The 20,528-nt window shown below is 43.1% G+C and overlaps 1 protein-coding gene across 1 annotated transcript in view; it reads left to right on the forward strand.

The window, feature by feature from the left end:
• Positions 1–1,634: 1,634 nt before the first annotated feature.
• The window catches only part of unc13a (unc-13 homolog A (C. elegans)), a 70,760-nt gene continuing 51,866 nt past the window's right edge, over positions 1,635–20,528 (forward strand). The window contains exons 1-10 of the mRNA XM_078168680.1: positions 1,635–2,016; positions 6,903–6,932; positions 7,031–7,130; positions 9,645–9,762; positions 10,204–10,327; positions 10,757–10,827; positions 12,108–12,162; positions 12,877–12,906; positions 14,414–14,609; positions 18,879–19,691. Coding sequence (XP_078024806.1) covers positions 1,995–2,016; positions 6,903–6,932; positions 7,031–7,130; positions 9,645–9,762; positions 10,204–10,327; positions 10,757–10,827; positions 12,108–12,162; positions 12,877–12,906; positions 14,414–14,609; positions 18,879–19,691 — 1,559 coding nt within the window. The 5' untranslated portion in view covers positions 1,635–1,994. The remainder of the gene's footprint in view (positions 2,017–6,902; positions 6,933–7,030; positions 7,131–9,644; positions 9,763–10,203; positions 10,328–10,756; positions 10,828–12,107; positions 12,163–12,876; positions 12,907–14,413; positions 14,610–18,878; positions 19,692–20,528) is intronic.

The raw sequence follows: 20,528 nt of genomic DNA on the forward strand, positions 1-20,528 counted from the left end.
TCATATAGTCAGAATATGTGTCCCTTCCTCAATTACCCTCGAAGTTATTTATATTCCATCAGTTTCCATAGAAAGAACCGAAAGGGTTTTCCATACAAATTTGTTGTATTGTTCTAACAGGATGAAGAGTGATGATTGAAATGATTCATAATTAATATGTTATTCAAAGCCTATTTTTTATTTAAGTAATATTCACATCGGTTTAAATAATCAATTTGGATTTCCTCACGTTTGCTAAATGACAGTTTTGTGTAAAAGGAACTGAAAGCGTGATTTTAGTGAGCTGACCTTAAAGCACTGTCTGTACAGATGCAGTGGATGTAGTGTTCCAGCAGGGGGAGCTGTTGGCCCACACTGGAAAACATATTGAATCCTGTACCAGTGCTGAAGGGTTTTTACTGGAAATATGAAGGTGGGGTGACCTGTGGTAAATATGCAGCACTATTAAGCACCAGTGATTTTGCCCGTGGGATTCTCTGTCACACCGAGGCAAAAAGATTAATAGTCTATGATGAATGACCTATTTTTGCTTCTCCTGTAAACCTGGGCACCAACATCTCCTCTGCTTCGAGTCAACTATCACTTGACTAAATTGCTTCACCTGCCTCATTCATGTGCATCATCATTACTGTCTTACTTTAAATATACATTTGCACAATAATACACGTTGCGCTAACTTAAAAAAATCTAGGAAAACTATTGCCTCGAAAAAGGTAAATATATAAAACAAGGTAAGTATATGTAACTGTTAGTGTAAAGTGATGTTTTCTTCATCATCACCCACTTGCTTTAAAAAACAAAATACAATTTAAAATATGCTTTCCAGTTGAAATCCTGTGAAAGAGCCACAGTTTACTGTAAAATCTGACAAGTTGTGCCCTCTTAAAAAATATAGGTAAACTATTGCCTTGAAAAAGGTAAGTGTATGTAACTATTAGTCTTAAGTCATGTTTTCTTTATGGGAAGAAAAACTGAACTTAAAGCATTCATGCGTGGAGCAGGAACAGATGCACTTGAATTAAACTAAAAGGTATTTATTCAAAAAACATGGCTGTTTACATTGAAACACCAATCAGTTTCGACCCTAAGATCTCTATCATGGTGCAAAAGGGTGGCAGAAGTCAAGCAAACACTTGGTACAGGGTGTCACCCAGTGCTGAGACAGTCCTCGAGCCCACCACTGCCTCGTTCTCCAAAATGTTTTGTCTATATTTAATTTTGGAAATGACTTCAGATATAGTTGCACTTATATACATTAAGTTATTGCAACTTGTGCCTGATGAGTGAAATTAATGTGTTCTCGGGGGACTGCACACCTTCCCCTGTACCTAACACTTGCTGTCAGCATGTAAAGATGAATTTCCTCTAACTGACTTACTGCTAAATAATTATTAGTCGCTTCTTGAATCCTGGTGGTTCTTTAAAAGTAGGGCCGAGTAATATTTGGAATATATATATAATCACAATGTTCTTCTCTGAGCACCTCCATGTCTATAATGTGATATAATCTGAGGAGTTTCTGGTATATTATTGATGAATATGTTGAAATATAAAGGGAGAGGCTAATAATAAGGTGTTTGAGTATCTCCACCCTCCACACTCACACCATCACCACCGCCCTGACGTCACTGCCAGGAGCTGTCCACGCAGCGGTGGTGCTGAAGCTGAACAAGATGGCTGTGCGTTGGGGAGCGGAGAGCTGAGAGAGAAAGCGAGGGGGGGGAGAAAGAGTCTCAAAATTAGACAGACAGCCATTAAAAAAGACAGAGGGAATAGCGACGCTGGCGCTCACTCTCCAAGTGTGAAGATTTGTATTTCTGTCGGGCGTAACGAGCGCTGCCAGGCCCCGTCTGTGCCAGCGACGGCAGGCTTCTCCATCTCCACCTCCACCTCCAGCCCCAGCGACTCGTTCCCAGGCTGTAAATTGCACAGATTAGCTCAATTACGGAAGCTGGTGAAGAAACTGGACCTTGTACCAAAGGCGCATATAAGAAATGTCATTGCTGTGTGTTGGAGGTAAGATCCGTGTCTTGGCACGACTTGTGCTCTGCTTTTTCCTCGACCTGCCGGTGTGAGCAGCTTTGAAAGCTCCAAGTCTTATCTTTACAGCTTTTGGGGATTCACCTGTGAGGATACCGATTCTTTCATCTGTAAATTTGGAATAGCCATTTTGCACAGGAATATATATATTTTTACACGCTACGCTATTAAACAGCAGTTAGATGCAAATCCCAATAATGAATACTTCAAATCACCGTTGTAGATTTTGCACATATTTCTCATTTATGCTCCTTTTTTCCGCTCTGATTCAGCCTGACATATTTTACTACTGCTGTCTCGGGTGACAGCCTCATTTTACAAAACCTGCCATTGCTACAACCGGATCGATATATGGAGTAGGTTTATGCTTTCTGTCAGCTGCTGTCAAACAGAGTAAAACAAGATGTAATCCACTCAGTTTTCCCCGTGTAGCACAAGCGTGGGGTGTTTTTGTTTGTTTGTTTATGTCATATCAAAAAATGGAAATAATTTCCCAGTACAGACATTGCATGTCAGATTTCATGCGTAATTGCGCGGAGCAAAAAAATAGGCGTGTATATAACGAGCCTACCGGGTTTCTTTACAGTAGGGTATTTCTTGAAGCCACGTGATTGGTTGCAGTATTCCTTAATCATATGTGTCCTATTGATTGAGCTCTATAATGACAACCTGTTCTGTTTCAATAGATCGAAGTGAAATTGGTATTAACAGGCACATCACACTGTATTATGACTGCTGGTTAAATCTCCTCCTTCAGACACTGGTGGAGTATTTATCCTTTTTTTTTTTGACCCAAAAGAGATCTCATATGTTTTACATTTAAGGGCTTATCAGTGAATCAGTGATGAGCCCTTAAATGTCATTCAGTCACTGGAACAATAGAGCGTTTACCTGCAGATCATATGTGATCACTTCTACAATCTTAAATTATGTTGGTTTGGTTTGGTGAAGTCTGGCTTTGTCTAAGGAGCAAAACACTAAAGGCATCAATTTATTGGGATTTTGTTTCTTCTTATTAACCTAATCTAAGTCTTAAGCTGTCGGATATGATTTAAATTGAGTTGCATCACTGTGCAAAAGGAAACAGGGTGGAGAGATGGTGCAAATGTATACGGAGTGAAATACTGTTGTATCATTCATGTTTAATCATCCCCAGATCTCAGTTTGGCAACCAAAACTTAAACTTATTCAACACAAATCCAGTCATTCATTTCCTCCCTTGGAGTACTGCCTCTTAGCAAAGTTCTTAAAATGAAATTCATGCTGTCATTTAACATATTAAAAAGCTGACAGGCTTGTGAAGAGGGTGTCATTTGATGCCGAAAAATACTTACTACTCCTTAAACAGATCTCTTAAATCCTCAAACAGTTTCCCAAGTTGCCTCAGTTGTTCCCAACTCCTCCATAACTCCTGAGCCCAAAAGTAGCACCCTGCACTCTGAGAATGTTGGTCCAGTTTGGGCTCACTTCTTGCCCTGAGACACCTGATACATACGGTGCTGTATTTATCAGGGAGCAGTGAAGGAAAGATGGAAACGTGATTCTCTTGAGCATCTTCTTCAGACGCACCGAGAGGTTGGAGCAGGCTCGTCGTCGTGTGCATGAAGAGGCTGCTATGTTGTTGACACCAGTGCTGGAGCTGATTGCACAGATGTCAGGATTAAGATCCGGGCTCGTCGGTGGTCCCTTTATGTCTTGAGGCTTTGTTGGCATAGCAACCCCAATGGTATTTCATGTCTCTGCTGGCATTCTCATTAGTTTCTACACACTCTGTTGTATGCCTGCAGCTAGCTTTATATTGATTTTATACAGGGGCTGTGAGAGGAATTATAGAAATAAAGGAGGATGATGAGCGTGACAGTTTACCTTGAGCTGCACGGTAACAAGAGTTGGGCTGAGAGGCATTGCAGTAGCAGCGATGTGGCATGTGTGTGTACTCCACGTCCCGTAACATTAGGTGCAGCCTTTGAAATGATAACCTGTGCCACAAAAGCTGAATAAGCATAGTCAGATCTGACGACTTCCTGTCACCCCCTGTAGCGAGACGCCAATTCATTCATTATAACTTTATAACAGAGTGAGCCGTCCTCGTTAGTGTCACCCTCTCTCATTGAGGCTCATCCAGACATCTTTTTAACACTATTTACATATGTATGCAGATCGTTAGGGAGGATTTTTTTTGCAAAGGAAGTCAGAGAGTCCAACAGTAGAAATGAACAAACCATCCTTGGCTAGTTCTGTGTCTTATTACCATTTCAAACACACTGCTGCTTTACTGTAATGATGACTGGATTACTGGGAGTCTGGAAATAGTTAGGAGCAAAGATCAACTGTGTTTTAATGCAAATATATACAGTAGATATACTGTAGCACTCACACTCTGTCGTTAAGGATTTCAAGACTGCAGAGACTGTACATATTCTGTAATATGTCTTAAGGCAGATTGTGTAAATATTTTACACTAATGCTCTCAGATTATGTTTCTCGCAGGTTTTAATGAGTCTGTACAAGAGGAGAAGTCAGTCATCTTTGCACACTTTTCTAGCAGCCCTACTCTAATCACTGTTATTGATATATTCCCCACGGTATGCTGCAGGTGTGTGACTGAGTTTTATCAGGCAGAGGACACAGGGACATGCCGTAACGACCCCCCTGTGTTGTTTTTCACTTAATTTTTCACTTGAGTCTCTTCTCTCCCTTTTATTTCTCTGTCATAATCTTCAGATTTTTCTCTGCATTCCTCATCTGCCAGTTTATATTGTTGTGCCCGGTGTCAGTGGAATTGCTGTGAAGTGTGGGCTCTTTGAAAGCGTTTGATTGGAAAAAACCTCAGAAAATAAAAAAAGGTCGTCTGCACCAGGGCATGAGCGAATGCATTTGTCCAATTTTCCCCAGCAAAGAAAGAGAAAATGAGATTCTGTAATTGCTGTGGCAGGGAGGGACTTTTCTGTTGAGGGTTTGCAGAAAATATGTAACACTCTTTTTTTTTTAATTTCACCTACTCCCCTTCACTCGTTCTCCTGTGCTGTAACTGCAGCAATGGTGGTTTAGTCTTATGCCTGCGAGCTGAAAGCACCCCCACCCCCCCTACACACACACACCCCATTCTGGCACCCCCCACCCCTGTCACAGTGAAGTGGTTATTTTTAGTGTTGGGGATGCAGCTCGCTCTGCCCGCATCCGGCTGCACAGAGAGATTAATGGAGCACAAGAGAAAGAGATAGAAAGGGAGCACACGTGCATACTCGCCACATGGCAGGGGGAGCTTGTAGGAGCGAGTGATTGAGTGAGAGGGATAGAGAGGAGCGATGACTGGTTGTTGGTGAGGAGTAGACAGTGTATGAGGGAGAAGGAGCATGTTGGCAAGGTGCATCTGTCATTTAAAAGCAAAGAAATAACTCATTTGAACACCTCTTTATCAAATGTACATTCAGGGCTTCCATGGAAAAGACCCCTCCTCACCATTCAGGCATGACTGCCTTGCCAACACCTAAAGTATCAGGATGTGGATTTTACTTTGAAGCTGGCTATGACTGGAAGCACATGCTCCACCACACCACTTTCTCCACCACCTGCCTCATGCATCAGACTGATATTTAAGTGATAAGCATTATCCGGGGGGTTCGCTGGGGTGACGCTATTTTTAGTAGCCAATTTGTCCACAATGATTATCATGCATGCTCTGCTGTCACTGACTAAGAAAATGACTCGGAATGTTTTTCATTGTCAGCATCACTTTTACTCCCCTAATCTTTAGGCTTGTCTTGATTGAATAACAGGGCATGTTTATTTATTTAGTCCTCTCTATTTTAGAGGGTTGGGCTGCAGGTCATACATTATAAAGTCATTCTTGTTACAGCCATGCGCACATGCTCTGAGAGTTTATAAGGGGTCCAATTAGATTGATTTTAAATTATGCTCATTTGCTGTATTTCTTTCCCAAAATGTAACATCAGTGAAAAGAGGCAATCAGCAGGGATAAAAAAAAAACACAGAGCTCTGAATATTAATACTTCAGTGCTGAACATGGGGATGCTAGGCATCAGCAGGGTGCCGGATTGAATGAATAATGAATAGGCTGTTGACGTCACTGTGGTTTTAAAAGTCAGTCTGGTACCTCCACCAGAGGACCCTGCGTGGAGGAGCTGGCAGTGACACCTCAGCAACTATTGTGTTAGACAAAAAGTAGCACCACTCCATCTTTTATCCTCCACCCCCTGTCGTCAGCCATGCAGGAATACATAGACAACGAGGCATGTGGCCGCTCTGCTTCCTGGCACCGGCTTTTACTCTCACCTGCACAAACTGTCCTTCTGGTCCTGTGACTCAGAGATCCTGACATCTCCCGCTGAACGGATGCAGGCTTTCATATTGAGATCCTGGCATTCTGCCCAAAGAGGACAGAGGAGTCCCAGGCTGAGAAGAGCCCACCCTCCTCTCTCTCTAAAATGCCACACTCCTGTCAGTCACCAGTCAACCATACTTTCATGCACATGGGCTACAGGCAGAGGCAGTGGTGTATACAATAAAGGCAAAAAAGCCCAAAAAATAATCTTTTAAAAAAAAAAAAAAAGTAAGGGAAATTGGAGTTCAAAAAAAGAAAAAAGAAAGAGAACGGAAAGGCAAAGAAAGCGAACTGACTCTGTAAAAAAAATTCAAAAGGTGCATCAGAGAGACATGGATCAAGAGAGGAAGGACAGGGGCCCCATAGAGACTCCTTGTGGTGCCCCCCCCCCCCCCCCCCCCCCCAAAACACACCTTCACTGAATGTTGGATAGCATGTTAGCATGTTTGGAAGTGTGATAATATTGCTTGCCTTTCCCTACTATAGATAACTTCATATTTGTTTTCTCAATTTGCAGTGAAAAAAGCCAAGCTTGATGGACCCCAAGGTGAGTTGTGATGCGTGGATATCATCTATTTGAATCAGATTGTTCCAAATAATCTCACAGTAATATTACCAATGGTGTTTGTGTTTTACTTTTCACAGAGAAATTTAACACATACGTGACCCTGAAGGTGCAGAATGTTAAGAGCACCACCATCGCTGTGCGCGGCAGTCAGCCATGCTGGGAGCAGGACTTCATGTTGTGAGTGCTTCTTGCTCTCTTTCACAACTTCATCCCCTTTTATCTCATCTTCTTCTGTAAATCTGCCTGTACAGTGTTGCTGAACACTCCTCGCTGCACAATTTCGACTCACGATTTCTTACTACGTTCCCTACTCTTCACACCTACTTGTCCTCCTCCTCCTCTTCTATCACTTTCCCCCTCACTGCCTTCTCCTTTAAATAGCACCTGTGGCGTAATGAGCCGTCTCTCCTCACCTCACCTTGGATTCACAAAGTCATGGTTGTGGTTGCATGGGTACAGGGCTTTTTCCAGACAATGCCCAAGTTTGCATAGCATTGCTTCCTGTTGCATATGTCCCATTGAAGCGAGGCAGGTGGCAGAGACACAGGCAAACAGGGAGAGTGTTAAAGTTTATGTGACCAAGAAAGGAGCCATTAGGCTAAGATAGGAAGAAGTTAGCTTACCAGACCTCTGTGGCCCATTCCTTATCTCAGCTATTTCAGGCTACATTTGTGGCTTCGAGCAACTGTCTGCGATTGAGTTGCATTGTGGATAATGTAGGCACCAAGAGCATTGATTTTGATCATTTTTAAACTGTCCCTTGCAAGTATTAGTGTTACAGGAGTGAAATGCTGAAACATTGGAGTACTTTTCTAAGAACTTAGTTCTCTGCTTACCTTATCCGTAGCTCTGCTGGCACGATAGCTTTTTAGTTTGAATATACCTTTACTTTTAAAGAGTGAAACTGTAATTAAATGGACTTTCAAGTGCAAGAAATTAAAGTACTTAAAAGGGCAGTTCACCCTAAAATCAAAAATACATATGTTTTTTGTTACATGTAATGCTATTTATCAATCAAGGTTGTTTTGGTTTTATCAACTATAGAGATGTCCACCATCTCTCAAAACATGAATTTACTGCTAGCTCACCTAGCACCGCTGAGCTAGCTAACGTTTGAGGTCAGCCGAGAAGGACACCATTAACATTTACATCTCACGCAGTCACAAGCGTGACCTTCTCGTCCATAAGTAGATGCACGCTTCCATCTGCGAAGTAATACGGTTGGCGGGTGTAGATTGGTAGAAAGAAAATATTCCCTACATGAAACTGCTCACAACAAGGTCGGTGGATTATCTTGAGTAACTGGGTTAGGATTGCTGGAAAAAGACATAGCACCACAAGCTGAGTGCCATCTAGTTCCATTATACTGGAGAGAAGAGAGATGTCTCTACGGCCGATATCCTCCACTCTTGGCAACTTGCGCTAACACATACTGTACTACACTGATAAATAGCACTACAGGTAAGACGGAAAATGTGTATTTTTGATTTTGGGGTGAACTGTCCCTTTAAATTCAAAGGTTTGCTTTGGCAGTTTCAGAATTTGATTAGACGTAGTACCCAAAACATCCTCTTATAGTGGCAGTATCAGTTGGCAGATTCAAGTCTATATTAATATATAAATATTTTTAATATAGGCATTAAATGAGGAATGAATACTGTCAGTTCACATGAATGGAGATGTCACCCCAGGGGCTCCAATTCAGCACACAGATGTTGTGCAACACAGGGCTGCAGGGTCAGCTGTGACATTTATACTCCTAAAAGGAGTTATTTTTGCCCCCTTCCTCTTACGTCCTCTCTGTCTCTCCCTTTGAAGAGTGAGGGATGACACAACACCTGCTCCAGCAGAGTTCACACACCCAGTGCAGAGAGGGTTTCTCTAGACTTCATTAAACTCCATAACTCCAGAGAGTTGACTGAATAAAAAAAAAAAAAGTGGATACTTAATGTTTAATCTACTGCAGCCATGTTGAACTAAACTAAAAACAGCAGCACAGTCCTTCTTCCCCTTCTCTTTAGATCACTCTCTCCATCTCCTGCTCCCTTCCTCCTCACATTTTCCCCTTTTGTGAAGCAACACGCCCGTTCAGCCAAACACGATTCCCTCCTCGGCTCCTAAGGGAACATAAAGAAGCCTTTTTATATCAAAGCTGTGCTTATTATCAGGTTTTTACCCAAGACAGCCAGGCTTGCGAGGAGGCTCAGCTTGACAATGAGTGATGCTTAGTGAGATGATAACCTGCCAGTCTGATTTGTAATCACTTTACAGATCCTATATGTGCAGCATACAAGTGTTGATGGAAAAGTGAGGCGTACAGTAGAGTTCACCGCTGTTTGTCATACAGACATATATAGTCTCTGCTGTTGTCCTGTCCGTGCTCTCTTCTCTCCTCCTGGCAGCCTAGTTGACAATCACCTACTCTTTCCATCCTCATGCTGAATGACTCATTTCCCTCTGCAGATTGAATCACAGTGCATACCCATCATCGGATTTAAGTGCAGGTCCTGATGGCATAGACTGTATTTCTGTTGAAAGCCCTCTGTGCAATATGGTGTCTGTATACAACCCTGTCTTCGCTCAGCGTTTTTTTAATAACATTCTGTATTATTTTACTCTCTTCCCTCTGCTGCTTTCTCCTAACTCATTTCTCTTCCTCTTAATCCGCCTCTTCCTCTTTCTGCCGAGCAGTGAAATAAACCGCCTGGATCTGGGCCTGACAGTGGAGGTGTGGAATAAAGGGCTGATCTGGGACACCATGGTGGGCACCTTATGGATCCCCCTGCGCAACATACGGCAGTCCAACGAGGTACACACTCCCTCTCTCTTTGGCTCCCAGCATTAGGTTTTATTAGCTGCACTTACTGTACATGTACTCCAATACTCCAGTCTGAGTGACGAATGAATGCAATTATTGGTAACGAAAACACACATGCATTTTGTGAGGCTTGGAGAGCACTTTGAGTTTTTCTTAATTATATTTAAATAGATAAATTGATTGTTTTTCTTGCATATATGCCACCTTCACATTCATTAAGTTTTAGCAACATCAAATAGTTCATAGAAAGTAGCTGTGGAGCCTAACAGACTAACACTTGTAGAAATATTCTACCCATAAGGACTTTCCACAGACTGTTTAATTTATTTTCTGTGTTTGAAATAGACAACAGTTGTTCTGTGTGGCTAACAGCATATTTACCATGCAGTAAGTATAGTTGCAGTCATATTTGTTTGCTTCTCTTATTTCCAGGATGGTCCAGGCCAGTGGCTGACTCTGGACGCCAATGCGATCATGGGCGAGAACGAGGTCTGTGGAACCAAAGACCCGACCTTTCACAGGCTGCTGCTCGACACCCGCTTTGAACTGCCACTAGGTTTGACCTTTTATCAGTTGTATTTATCGTACCTTTTGTTTCATTTATATATGCTAGATATTAGATGTACTGATACATTTCAATAAAATGTAAAAAACACAGAAGGATACCATTTCTACTGTTGCAAGTATCAATACTCATACTACATATAACTACCTTCGCAACCACTATCATTTTTACTGCTAGTCCCAATACTAGGACATTTACTACCAATGCTGTTGCTGCTACTTATTCTCCAGTACTACTGCTACTACTGTATGTGCTAACACTACCTCTAGTGCTATTACATGAGATTACTGTGATTGCTCTATGGTTTTGTCCCAGTGCTTGTAGATGAATATACAGAGAGGTATATGTCTATAATGTCCAGTATTCAATGTGCTGTGATGTGAAGAGCTACATGTTGAGTGTTTGTGTTGTGTGGTGCAGACATTCCTGAGGAAGAAGCCAGATACTGGGCCAAGAAACTTGAACAACTAAATGCCATGAGAGATCAAGATGTAAGAATTTCATTCTTTTCTATATTCCCATCTCGCCTTCTTCTGTGAAGTTGTATTAGGCCCATTGTATGTAATCATTTTAAAAACATTATGGTGCCTGCGGAGGGGAGTAATATTTTGAGGACAAAGTTATATGAATATTTGAGATTTCCAAAAACTTTACAAGAAAAAAAGAATGAAGTGGTAAATTTACTAGAAAAAAACATGGAAAAAAGTTTTTTGTCAAGGAACCACATTGGTCAACCTGGTCTCACTCCAAAGTCATTGAAATGCGGTGCTTGGCCAGTGACTAATGGCGTCAGACACCGCCGAAAAAGCTGTCCTTTAACGTTTGATACGCAGCTGGTCGCTATTATAGTTTTTACTGCGCCCAGCAGCGTCAGGGGAAATTTCTTGTGAAAACGGAGGTGTAATTTGAAAGAAGACAATGCATGTACCGGGCAGAACTTGACACGGCGTCCCAGAACAACCAACGCACCTGTGGTACCTGGCCGTTAGCCGAACGTCCTGTCTGGGCGTCCTAGCAACATCAAAATATGACATTTATAGGTCTATATCAGCTATTCTGCTAAAGTTTATGTACACAGTGTGCATTCAGCAGCATTATATAAATCCAGAAAAACGGAAAACAATTAAGTCAACTAAGTCCAAAAATAATAAGCCAACATTGATTCACAGGACACAAACTCCAGTCTCCTGGGTGAAAGTTGTGTGCTTATACTGTTCATCCACCACAACTTCTTCACTACATGAATTCTGTTGCTCTCTATGTCACACAACTCTGGCAGAAAATTCGTAAATGTATGACTATAATTTCAGAGAATATTCAAGGGGTTTTCTTTTCTTAATAACTTACCACCTTAATCCCAGAGAACATATAGGTTTTTTTTTCATAAATTCACGACTTTAATATCAAAAATTTTGTTTTTTTTCCTCAAAATATTACCCTCTCCTTCGATCCTCTGGCTCTGTTTCTTTCTTTCTTTCTTATTTGTTTTTACCTACGATGGCCCTAATATGCTGTCATACTCTTCACCATCTGTCATCTATATCTCCTCATCTATTTACTCCTTCTTAAGGTATTTTATTTGATAATCCCTTTCCTTCTCTTCTGTTTCCTATCCACCTCTTTCTTTATTTTCCATACCCTCTCTAATTACACTCCATGGCTGCCAGTAACAGCAGACTTGAGTCAATATTTTTCTCTGCAATGTTCCTCAGAAGAAGTGCTGGATCTTATTTCCTAAGATGTCTGTTGCTGTTGTTGTTTTTTTCCCCAGTATGCCTATCAAGAAGAACAGGAGCGACCACTCCATGCACCAACCACACAGTGCTGTGAGTGTCACAAGCCACTTCTGCATCCACCTCGTCCTGTTCTGTCCCCCGCTGTGTCCTTTTTATGCCTCCTCTTTTTCTTCTCCTCGCCCCCTCTGCTCCACCGTACTGACATAACGTACATAACGGGACGAGACGGGAGGTGGAAATGAGGCTGATAGATGAAGCAAAGGAGGAGGGGAGGAAAGCTGATGTGACGAATCATGCATGCAAGGCTGTCTGAGTAGAATGACTTATAGGTGCTAGATGTCTGATGAATGTGAACTGACATACAATGGGTTGTCAGACACACGCTGCCCTGCCCTGACTGTCTGCCTGTCAAGTGATGATGACACAGGGAGCAAGTGTGTATAGTATAAATCCATGGACAGAGGGCTTGGATGGTGGCATGATGCTTGTTTGTGCAGAGATGATAACAGCATGTGTGTATTTTCTGTGCTTAGTTACTTGGCAGCACCGAGGCCAGCAGCATCTGAGCACAAGCCGATTCTGATCTGAGCTTCTCTAAAGACCTTGTGCTTTTTCTGTACTCACACACATGTGCATACACACTAACTTATGAACCCTCTGCACACATATTTACATCTTAAAATAATTACTTCTCAGGGCTACACGTCTCTGCATGTTTGTTTACCTGGCTTTGCGGTCGACTGATGTTTTAAATTTATGGCCCCAAACCTAATTTAGTTTTCTCAACCCTTTATCTCCTCGCAGGTAATTGGAGTCTGTGGGGAGATCAGCAAAGTAAGTTTCTTTCATGCGCCTCTGCTAATGACTTGGAGTAATTCTGTATTTATTGTCCATGTCTCACTTAATGTAATGATCTCTTTGTGTAGTTTTCCTCGGAGACCATTAGCTGCCATGAAAATATAGTTTTTCTCCGTGCACACGTCCTCTCTGAACTTCCTCTTAGCTCATATCCACATTAAAGTCAAGCTGGTAGAATTAAATACAGTGAACTGTGGCATTTGGTGAAGGCTTTTTATCTACATATTGTACAATAAACTATATTTAAATTTACAGTTTAAGGTACATTTTGAAGATTTTCAACCATGTCTTCCTTGTGCATTTACATGGCCCAGTCGCAATAAACATTCCTCATGTAACCACCTCAGTTAGAAGAGACCAGCCTGAAACAGCTCGATCAGAGGGCATTTTCAATTGGGTTGAGATGGAAGGGGTAAACCTTTGATAATCCGTTTGCCCTACCTGGGGGAAGGTGACGTACCTGGAGTGCGCGCAGCACAGACATGCTGCAACAGCTACGTGCCTCCCTTTGATAATTTTGACAAAGAATTGCTCAAAAAAACGCCCTGCTAGAGCTACGATCTTATGCGAGCTCTTTGATTTTGAAACAGTAAGCTTATGTAGCATTGTTGCTACAGGCTGCAGTGTGGAGTTGCTGGACGTAGCAATCATCTATCGCTACCGGTAGCAGTAGCCTGCATACGAGATGTTTTGGGAACATCAGTATATTGTAACATTTAGTCTGCGTGTGAGGTGTTTAGAGGACATCTGTAGTTTGTAGCTACAGAAAATAACCTTAGTTACACTAACATTACTTACTACTAAGTTGTATTAATAGGTGGAACCACTTCTTCTCCCTTTATAATTTATGTATTTAATGAATTGAATTTATTTTCTCAATAAGGTTGAAAAAAAAACCTACTACTTCTGTTATATTTCCGGCAGATTTGACACTTCACAGTGGCCAGTAGCACTTAACTCAAGTTAAAAACGTTGGATTCTAATTAAATGCTTTCCGGCATGTTAACAGTTCAGTTGGACTCTCTAATCAAAATGATTTTAATGAGACTGAATGAGTGTGCAGATGAACGATGTTAAGGTGCCCCCCTGCTGCCAGCTCCTGGAGCTTCCTGCCCATTCACCAGCCGAAATTCGCTGGATGATGCAAAATTTCATTTCATCCAGCAGATTTCTGCTCACAGCACGAGTGCGGAGCTCTCGGCGCTGCTAGGACCAGACCTGGTTGAAAGTTGGCAGTGTCCCTTTAATATTCTCCTAAAAAGATGCTAGAATTAAACATCAGTCAAAAATAAAATAGTAAATAGATAATACTTTATCTTTTAGAAAGTATCAGGTATCTATTAAGGAAAGTAAAAATTAATTCGAGTAGAAATACAACATTACAACATCCATTATTATGGAAAACACAATAAACACTATTAGCATAATTTTTGACATCATTGTGCATCATTTTTGTTTCTCAAAACTTTGTTTGCGTCAACAGACGAGGATCCAGACAGCGCCGTGGACGACAGGGACAGTGACTACCGCAGCGAGACCAGTAACAGCATCCCGCCTCCCTACTACACCACCTCCCAGCCAAACGCTTCCATGCACCAGTATCCCATGAGGCACCAGCAATACAGACACTCCTATGGCGACGACATCCACGACCTGGACTACGACCACAGAGCCATGAGGTAACGAGCGTCCTACAGCCATTACGTAGCCACAGCTGATACTGAGTGGTTTCCTTTTCATGGTGGGATGTCAGAATGTGTAAGCAACAGGGAGAGAGGCTTTGTTTTGAGACAGGAAGAGAGAAACACCAAAAGAACAAAAGTGTTTAATGTTGAAGTTGTAATATCACACGCCCCCATCTTTAACAAATGTTCCTATTTGAAGTCTAGCATTTAGCCTTGAGACAGCTCAGCCCCTGCAGCCTTGTTTTGTTTCACTGTACTGTACATGGTAACATGTTGTCCCACTGTGCTCTCCTCCTCTAGAGAATAACCCTGGCCTCAGTGTATACAAGCACGCTGGGGCGCGCAGTTCTTGTATACAGGTCATGTATGAAGTGGGCCTTTGTGGTTATCTTTTCTGTGTGCATGTGTGAACGCGTGCGTGCGTGCCTGCATCTCTGTGTGCATGTTGAGCGTGTGAGCATCAGAAACCCCATGTGATCTCCTCTGCGCTAACATGTTGTGGAGAAAATAAATGACTTTCTCAACATTTGTTTCAAAGGCGGCAGATAATTGAATGTCACGCATTGCTCAGAAAAGCTGCAACAGAAAGTTTGACATTTTCATTTGGTTAGATTTAGATGGGTGACACAGATCTTCAAGTGTTCAAACTCAGTGAGAGGTCTTTGTGCAGAAAATTAAAGGATAAGTTCACAGTTTTTCCAAGTCTGTCTTTAAACAAGAGTCAGATGTTTATATGAGCATCGAAGCAGGTCTGGCTTGCTTTAATCATTCTTCCCATTCATGATGGCCATTTATGGGGTACTTAGCCAATTTTTTAACCAGCTCTGTGTCATAACAAAGTGGGTACTATGTGCAAATAAACTGTGGTAAACCTGCTCATGTTACAGCTTAAACTTGTACTCTGGCAGATTTTTGCAGGCTCCAGGGCTGTTGCTCAACTACAGATTATACTTTTGCATTTTTGTATGCCCGCCACCACGGACACAAAATGTATAGAAGCGGATTGAGAGAGAGATCCACCCTTCTCTGTCTGAAACTCAGATCAAACTGCAAAACTGGCAGTGCCGATTAAATATAAACCAAGATTATGTTACTGCATTGCCCATTTCATGACTAAAATGGCTTCAGAAATATATTGTAGTGTACTGTTTGGCTGTAATACGAGAATTTGTGAACAGGAAGTGGATGCCATACTGTTTCCTGTATTGTAATTACGAGGGCTGAAATTACACACACGTGGTGAAACTAAGCAGTGTTGTTACCACCAGCCGCCCTCCATATTATTTCCTATGTCAAAACTCACGCTAAGTCACCCACCAGTGGGAGCGTTTATTGGTCCAGTGTGGCACAGTGCATTCTGGTAGTTGTAGGTTTTCTACCTCTTGAGCAAAAGTGAATGCCGCACCCATTCATTCATCCATCCATCTATCCATTTTTATCCGCTTATCTGGGACCCTGGGACCGGGTCGCGGGGGCAGCAGGCCAAGCAAAGCACCCCAGATCCCCCTCTCCCCAGCAACACTTTCCAGCTCCTCCTGGGGGACCCCAAGGCGTCGTTTCAAGGCCAGATGAGATATGTAATGCCTCCAGTCTGTTCTGGGTCTGCCCCGGGGCCTCCTATTGGTAGGATGTGCCCAGAACACCTCTAACAGGAGGCGCCAAGGAGGCATCATGATCAGAAGCCCAAACCACCTCAACTGACCCCTTACGCGAAGGAGCAGTGGATCTACTCCGAGCTCCCTCCGGATGTCCGAGCTCTTTACCCTATCTCTAAAGCTGAGCCCATCTACCCCACAGAGGAAACTCATTTTGGCTGCTTGTATCCACGATCTCAGTGTTTCAGTCACTACCCAGAGCTCATGACCATAGGTGAGGGTTGGGATGTAGATGGACCAGTAAATTGAAAGCTTCGACTTCCAGCTCAGCTCCCTCTTCCCCACGACAGTCCACTGTAGCGCCCGTGTCACTGTAGACGCCACAATAAACCCATTTCTCTGTTGTTTCTGTGGTCATGCAGCACCAATTTAAAAAATATTTGTGCCTCTCTACTGCATATACAGCAGAAAGATCCTTTCCTTTGCTCCTCCTATTTAAGTGTTGAGGGACAAAATCAAGTGGGTATATTCCAAAGTTAAAGAGGGAGTTAAAATTTCCTCTTTGTGTCTCAGTGTTTTCTTGTTGAGCTGCAGGGGAGGGATGGTAACACAAAGAGGAAATTTTGCACTAAAAAGACAATAAATAGACAGAAGACACCCAGTTGAATCACCTAACTCAAACTGCTGAAGCTTCAAATTAACTTTAGATGAACTTTGGAGAACTGGATTTTTTTCTACCGTCATTTACATTGTGAGCACAACAGAAAGTGATCTTTTAATGGCCAGTATGAACAGAGGGAATGATGACAGCAATCACATCCTGCCTCAGTGTTCATATGAACATCAGACTGTTGTGTTAAGAAAGTGTGAAGCTATCCTGTAAGCGGCCAGTGCAGAGACTCAGTTTGGTTAGAGCTTTCTTTGAAAGATTTGCGCTGAGCTCTACTGATGCTCCTCTCCCACCTCTCCCCTCCTCCCCACCTCCCTCCCTACTCCTCTTACCAGACACTATGATAGTTTAGACTCGGCCACCAACGGGCGCAGCGATATCGACTCAGGCTCAGGATCGAGCCGGCGCACCAGCCGTCAGTATTCTCTAGACAGTAGGCATTCACTGTCCGATAGGTGGGTCTCTGTACCTCCTCTCCAACTCCTCCTCCTCTTCCTTCTCCTGCTCCGGCCTGTGACTCCGTCTCGCTGTGACGTCAGTGGTGGACTTGTCCCGTCCTCCTCGCTCGCTGTGCTTGCATGCATGTGCTCTTATCCTATCTCTGTATATGTATATTCTATACTTTCTATAGAAAGTTTCTGGTCCTGCATCTATATTGACTGTGTTCCTGGTGAAGAATCACAACTCAGAATCACAAATGATGTATCATACTCATCTTTGCCATTATTGAACTCTTATAAGTTCTGCACAGTTTTGTGTTTATGTGTGTGGGTGAGTGATTGACAAGATGTGCGTGTGTGCGTGTGTGTGTGTGCGTTGTTCTGAGACAGAGAGGTTAATTGTTGGTTGGAGTTTGTGTAAGAGCCTGTGTGAATCTGTGTGTCTGTGCGCGGCAGCCTGTTATTACAGCCTTATCCTGTATGTGACTTTAAAAAGAGTCCTGTCTTATTCTGGCTGTCCCGCACTTGTTAATTATACACATTAAATTTCCACTTGTAAGACAGCAGGAGGCCCCATAATCAGGCCCTAACAGAGAGGCCGAAACAGATTACGTTCATTTTCATCTTCATTTCATCATGTTTTATATTTATTCTTTGCTAAGAAATAAGGCCGACGTTTATTCAGACCCAAACATTATGCAATTTGTCCCTGTCTGTGTCGCTCTTTGTGCTGGATGAGAGACGGTGAGATAGGTGATGAAAAGAAAAGAACAGGGGTGTCGTGATTGAGTGTTTATGTGTCCATTCATCCATACTTGTGTATTCCCTTTGGTTCCCTCCGCTCCTGCATCATGCATTATTGAACCCACATGACTGTAATCAATAGAGACGAAACGATAAAGTGTGTGAGCGTATGCGTACATGGGTGTGTGTGTGTGTGTGTGTGTGTGTGTGTGTGTGTGTGTGAGAAAGTGTTTTTGCATGTGTCTCAAATCTCTCTCTGACTCATGGTCTGTCTCAGTGTCTAATAGCCTCATTCATCATCGTGAATACATATTATTCACTTATTTATCTGCAGAAAGAGACTGTTTTTGTTCTGCCAACGCTAATAAATTACCGCTCAACCTTCCCAGGCTCACTGAATATGTCTGTTTATATTTTTAGATTTATGACAAATGTGCTCCTATGTTTTTGCTAATCGTTTGCTTTTGTATGGTGTGTGTTTCTGTATTCAATTGTGTGTGAGCTACTATTCATAATCACCGTGCCCGTTACTAAAAGAAATGATTCCCCTTGCAGTTACATAGATGCATCACTAGCCCAGCCCCCCCCCCCCCCCCCCCCCCCTGCTCTGAGTTTTCTTATTGGTTGTTTTAAGGTCATCTGTTCCTGTTGGTTAGCTGTCTTCCTCCCTGGCCCCTACCCACCACAAGTTCCTTAAGTGTCACTGTGACAGCCAAACTCCTTGTTGTGCAAATGTGGGAGCTCCCGTAGTTTACCTTTAAACCTACATGAGTGTGTTTATGTAACAGGTGTCTGTGTCTCCCCCTCCCTCCAGTCCCACAGACAGTCGTTACGCCTCGTCAGGCGAGTTGAGTCGAGGCAGCTCTCAGCTCAGTGAGGAGTTTGTTGCTGAGGACGGCGAGAGCTTGCGAGGTTCAGAGTTCTACGATGAAAACGACTCCTACCACTCCTGCCACTCCTCCGTCAGCTACGGCAAAGAGGATTCCCCAGGATGGGATGGTGAGGACCCCCAAGGCGTCTACAGTGATGAGGGAGGCTACCTCAAAGATGGAGGGGAAGAGGGGGCGCTGTACGCCGAAGAGGAGGGCGACATGTACGGGGAGGATGGAGAGTACAACTACGAAGATGAGGAGGACATGCCTTTCGAGGAAGATGAAGATATGTATCCACTTGACGGCACACTCAGTGAAGACCAGGAGCCACCCTACACCCCCACACCTACAAGCACTGCCCCCACCCTGATGCCACCCTCTGATAGTCTTGCCTCCACCAGGCCACCTCTGGAGAAGCAGCCGTCGCTGCATCAGCAGCGGCCGGCCCAAGATCAGGTCCAACCCCCCAGCACAGCTCCTGGTCTACCTCCAGTCACACAGGATGACACATTGCCCCCTTTCAGTGCAGAATCCACCAAGCCTCCATTTACACCCACCCAGCCAGCTCTGTCAACCACCACCACATCCACCCCTACGACCACATCACAGGTTCCAGCTCCAGATACCAAGCCCCTGGAGCCTGAACCCGAGTCCAGAGTGCCACTGGAAGAACCTAAACCTCCTGAGCAGCCTCCGGCAGCAGAGAGTGTCCCCCCAGCTCCTACGGAGAAAACAGAGGAGCCACCTATTCCAAGGTGAACACTGTTCGCATGCTATCAGCTTCATACAGGGAAAATAAAATAAGCATTCACACACCGTTGACACTGAGCATTTTGGCACAAAGACATTTGTCTGGCAGTTTACTCAACAAGAAGCACATACAGTAGATACAGTATACCAGGATTCTCAGGGTCATAAAATTCCTGGAAAAGTTATGAAATTTCAGAGACTGTTTTCCAGGCCTTGAAAATACACTTTTTTGGCTATTGTTGTATGTTCCAAAAAAATTCCCAAACTTTATGCGACATATCTTCCTTGTATTACTAATTTCCAATCTAGTGCTGCACTGCGTAACCCTGGAAACCCTTGCATCACTTGGCACACATAAATCAGACCAGCATCACGTCATTGCCAAGGCTCTGCCCCTTTTTGTCTGGTGATTCAATCAAATTTACAGATTTGATTGAATCACCAGGTATTTGTAATATCCGGGCACTGTGTTGGCTCATTGATCCACTTGTGCAGGGGAGGGCTGAGGGAGCATGACGGCAGAGGAATAAACCTTCATTCAAGGAATAATTGGATACAAACTTATATAAATTATAATCCGCAAATGCCTGGGAGGTGCATGTTTAATCATGTATGACTGTACTGCTATATGGGCCTACCTATTTAAAGTACTTAAATACAGTCATGGAGATGGGTTGAAAAATTGTGGAAAGGTTTGGAAAATTCATTGGTAAAAATGTGTGGAAACCCTGGTATACATACTTCAACAACCAATGGGGAGCACACAGACAATTATCCAAAAGAAGAACATAGGAAACAGACACTGGAGGAAGGGGCAGGGATGGGAAAAAAACATTTCTGCT

This window comes from Epinephelus lanceolatus, chromosome 6 (assembly GCF_041903045.1).
Source record: "Epinephelus lanceolatus isolate andai-2023 chromosome 6, ASM4190304v1, whole genome shotgun sequence".
Lineage (NCBI taxonomy): Eukaryota > Metazoa > Chordata > Actinopteri > Perciformes > Serranidae > Epinephelus > Epinephelus lanceolatus.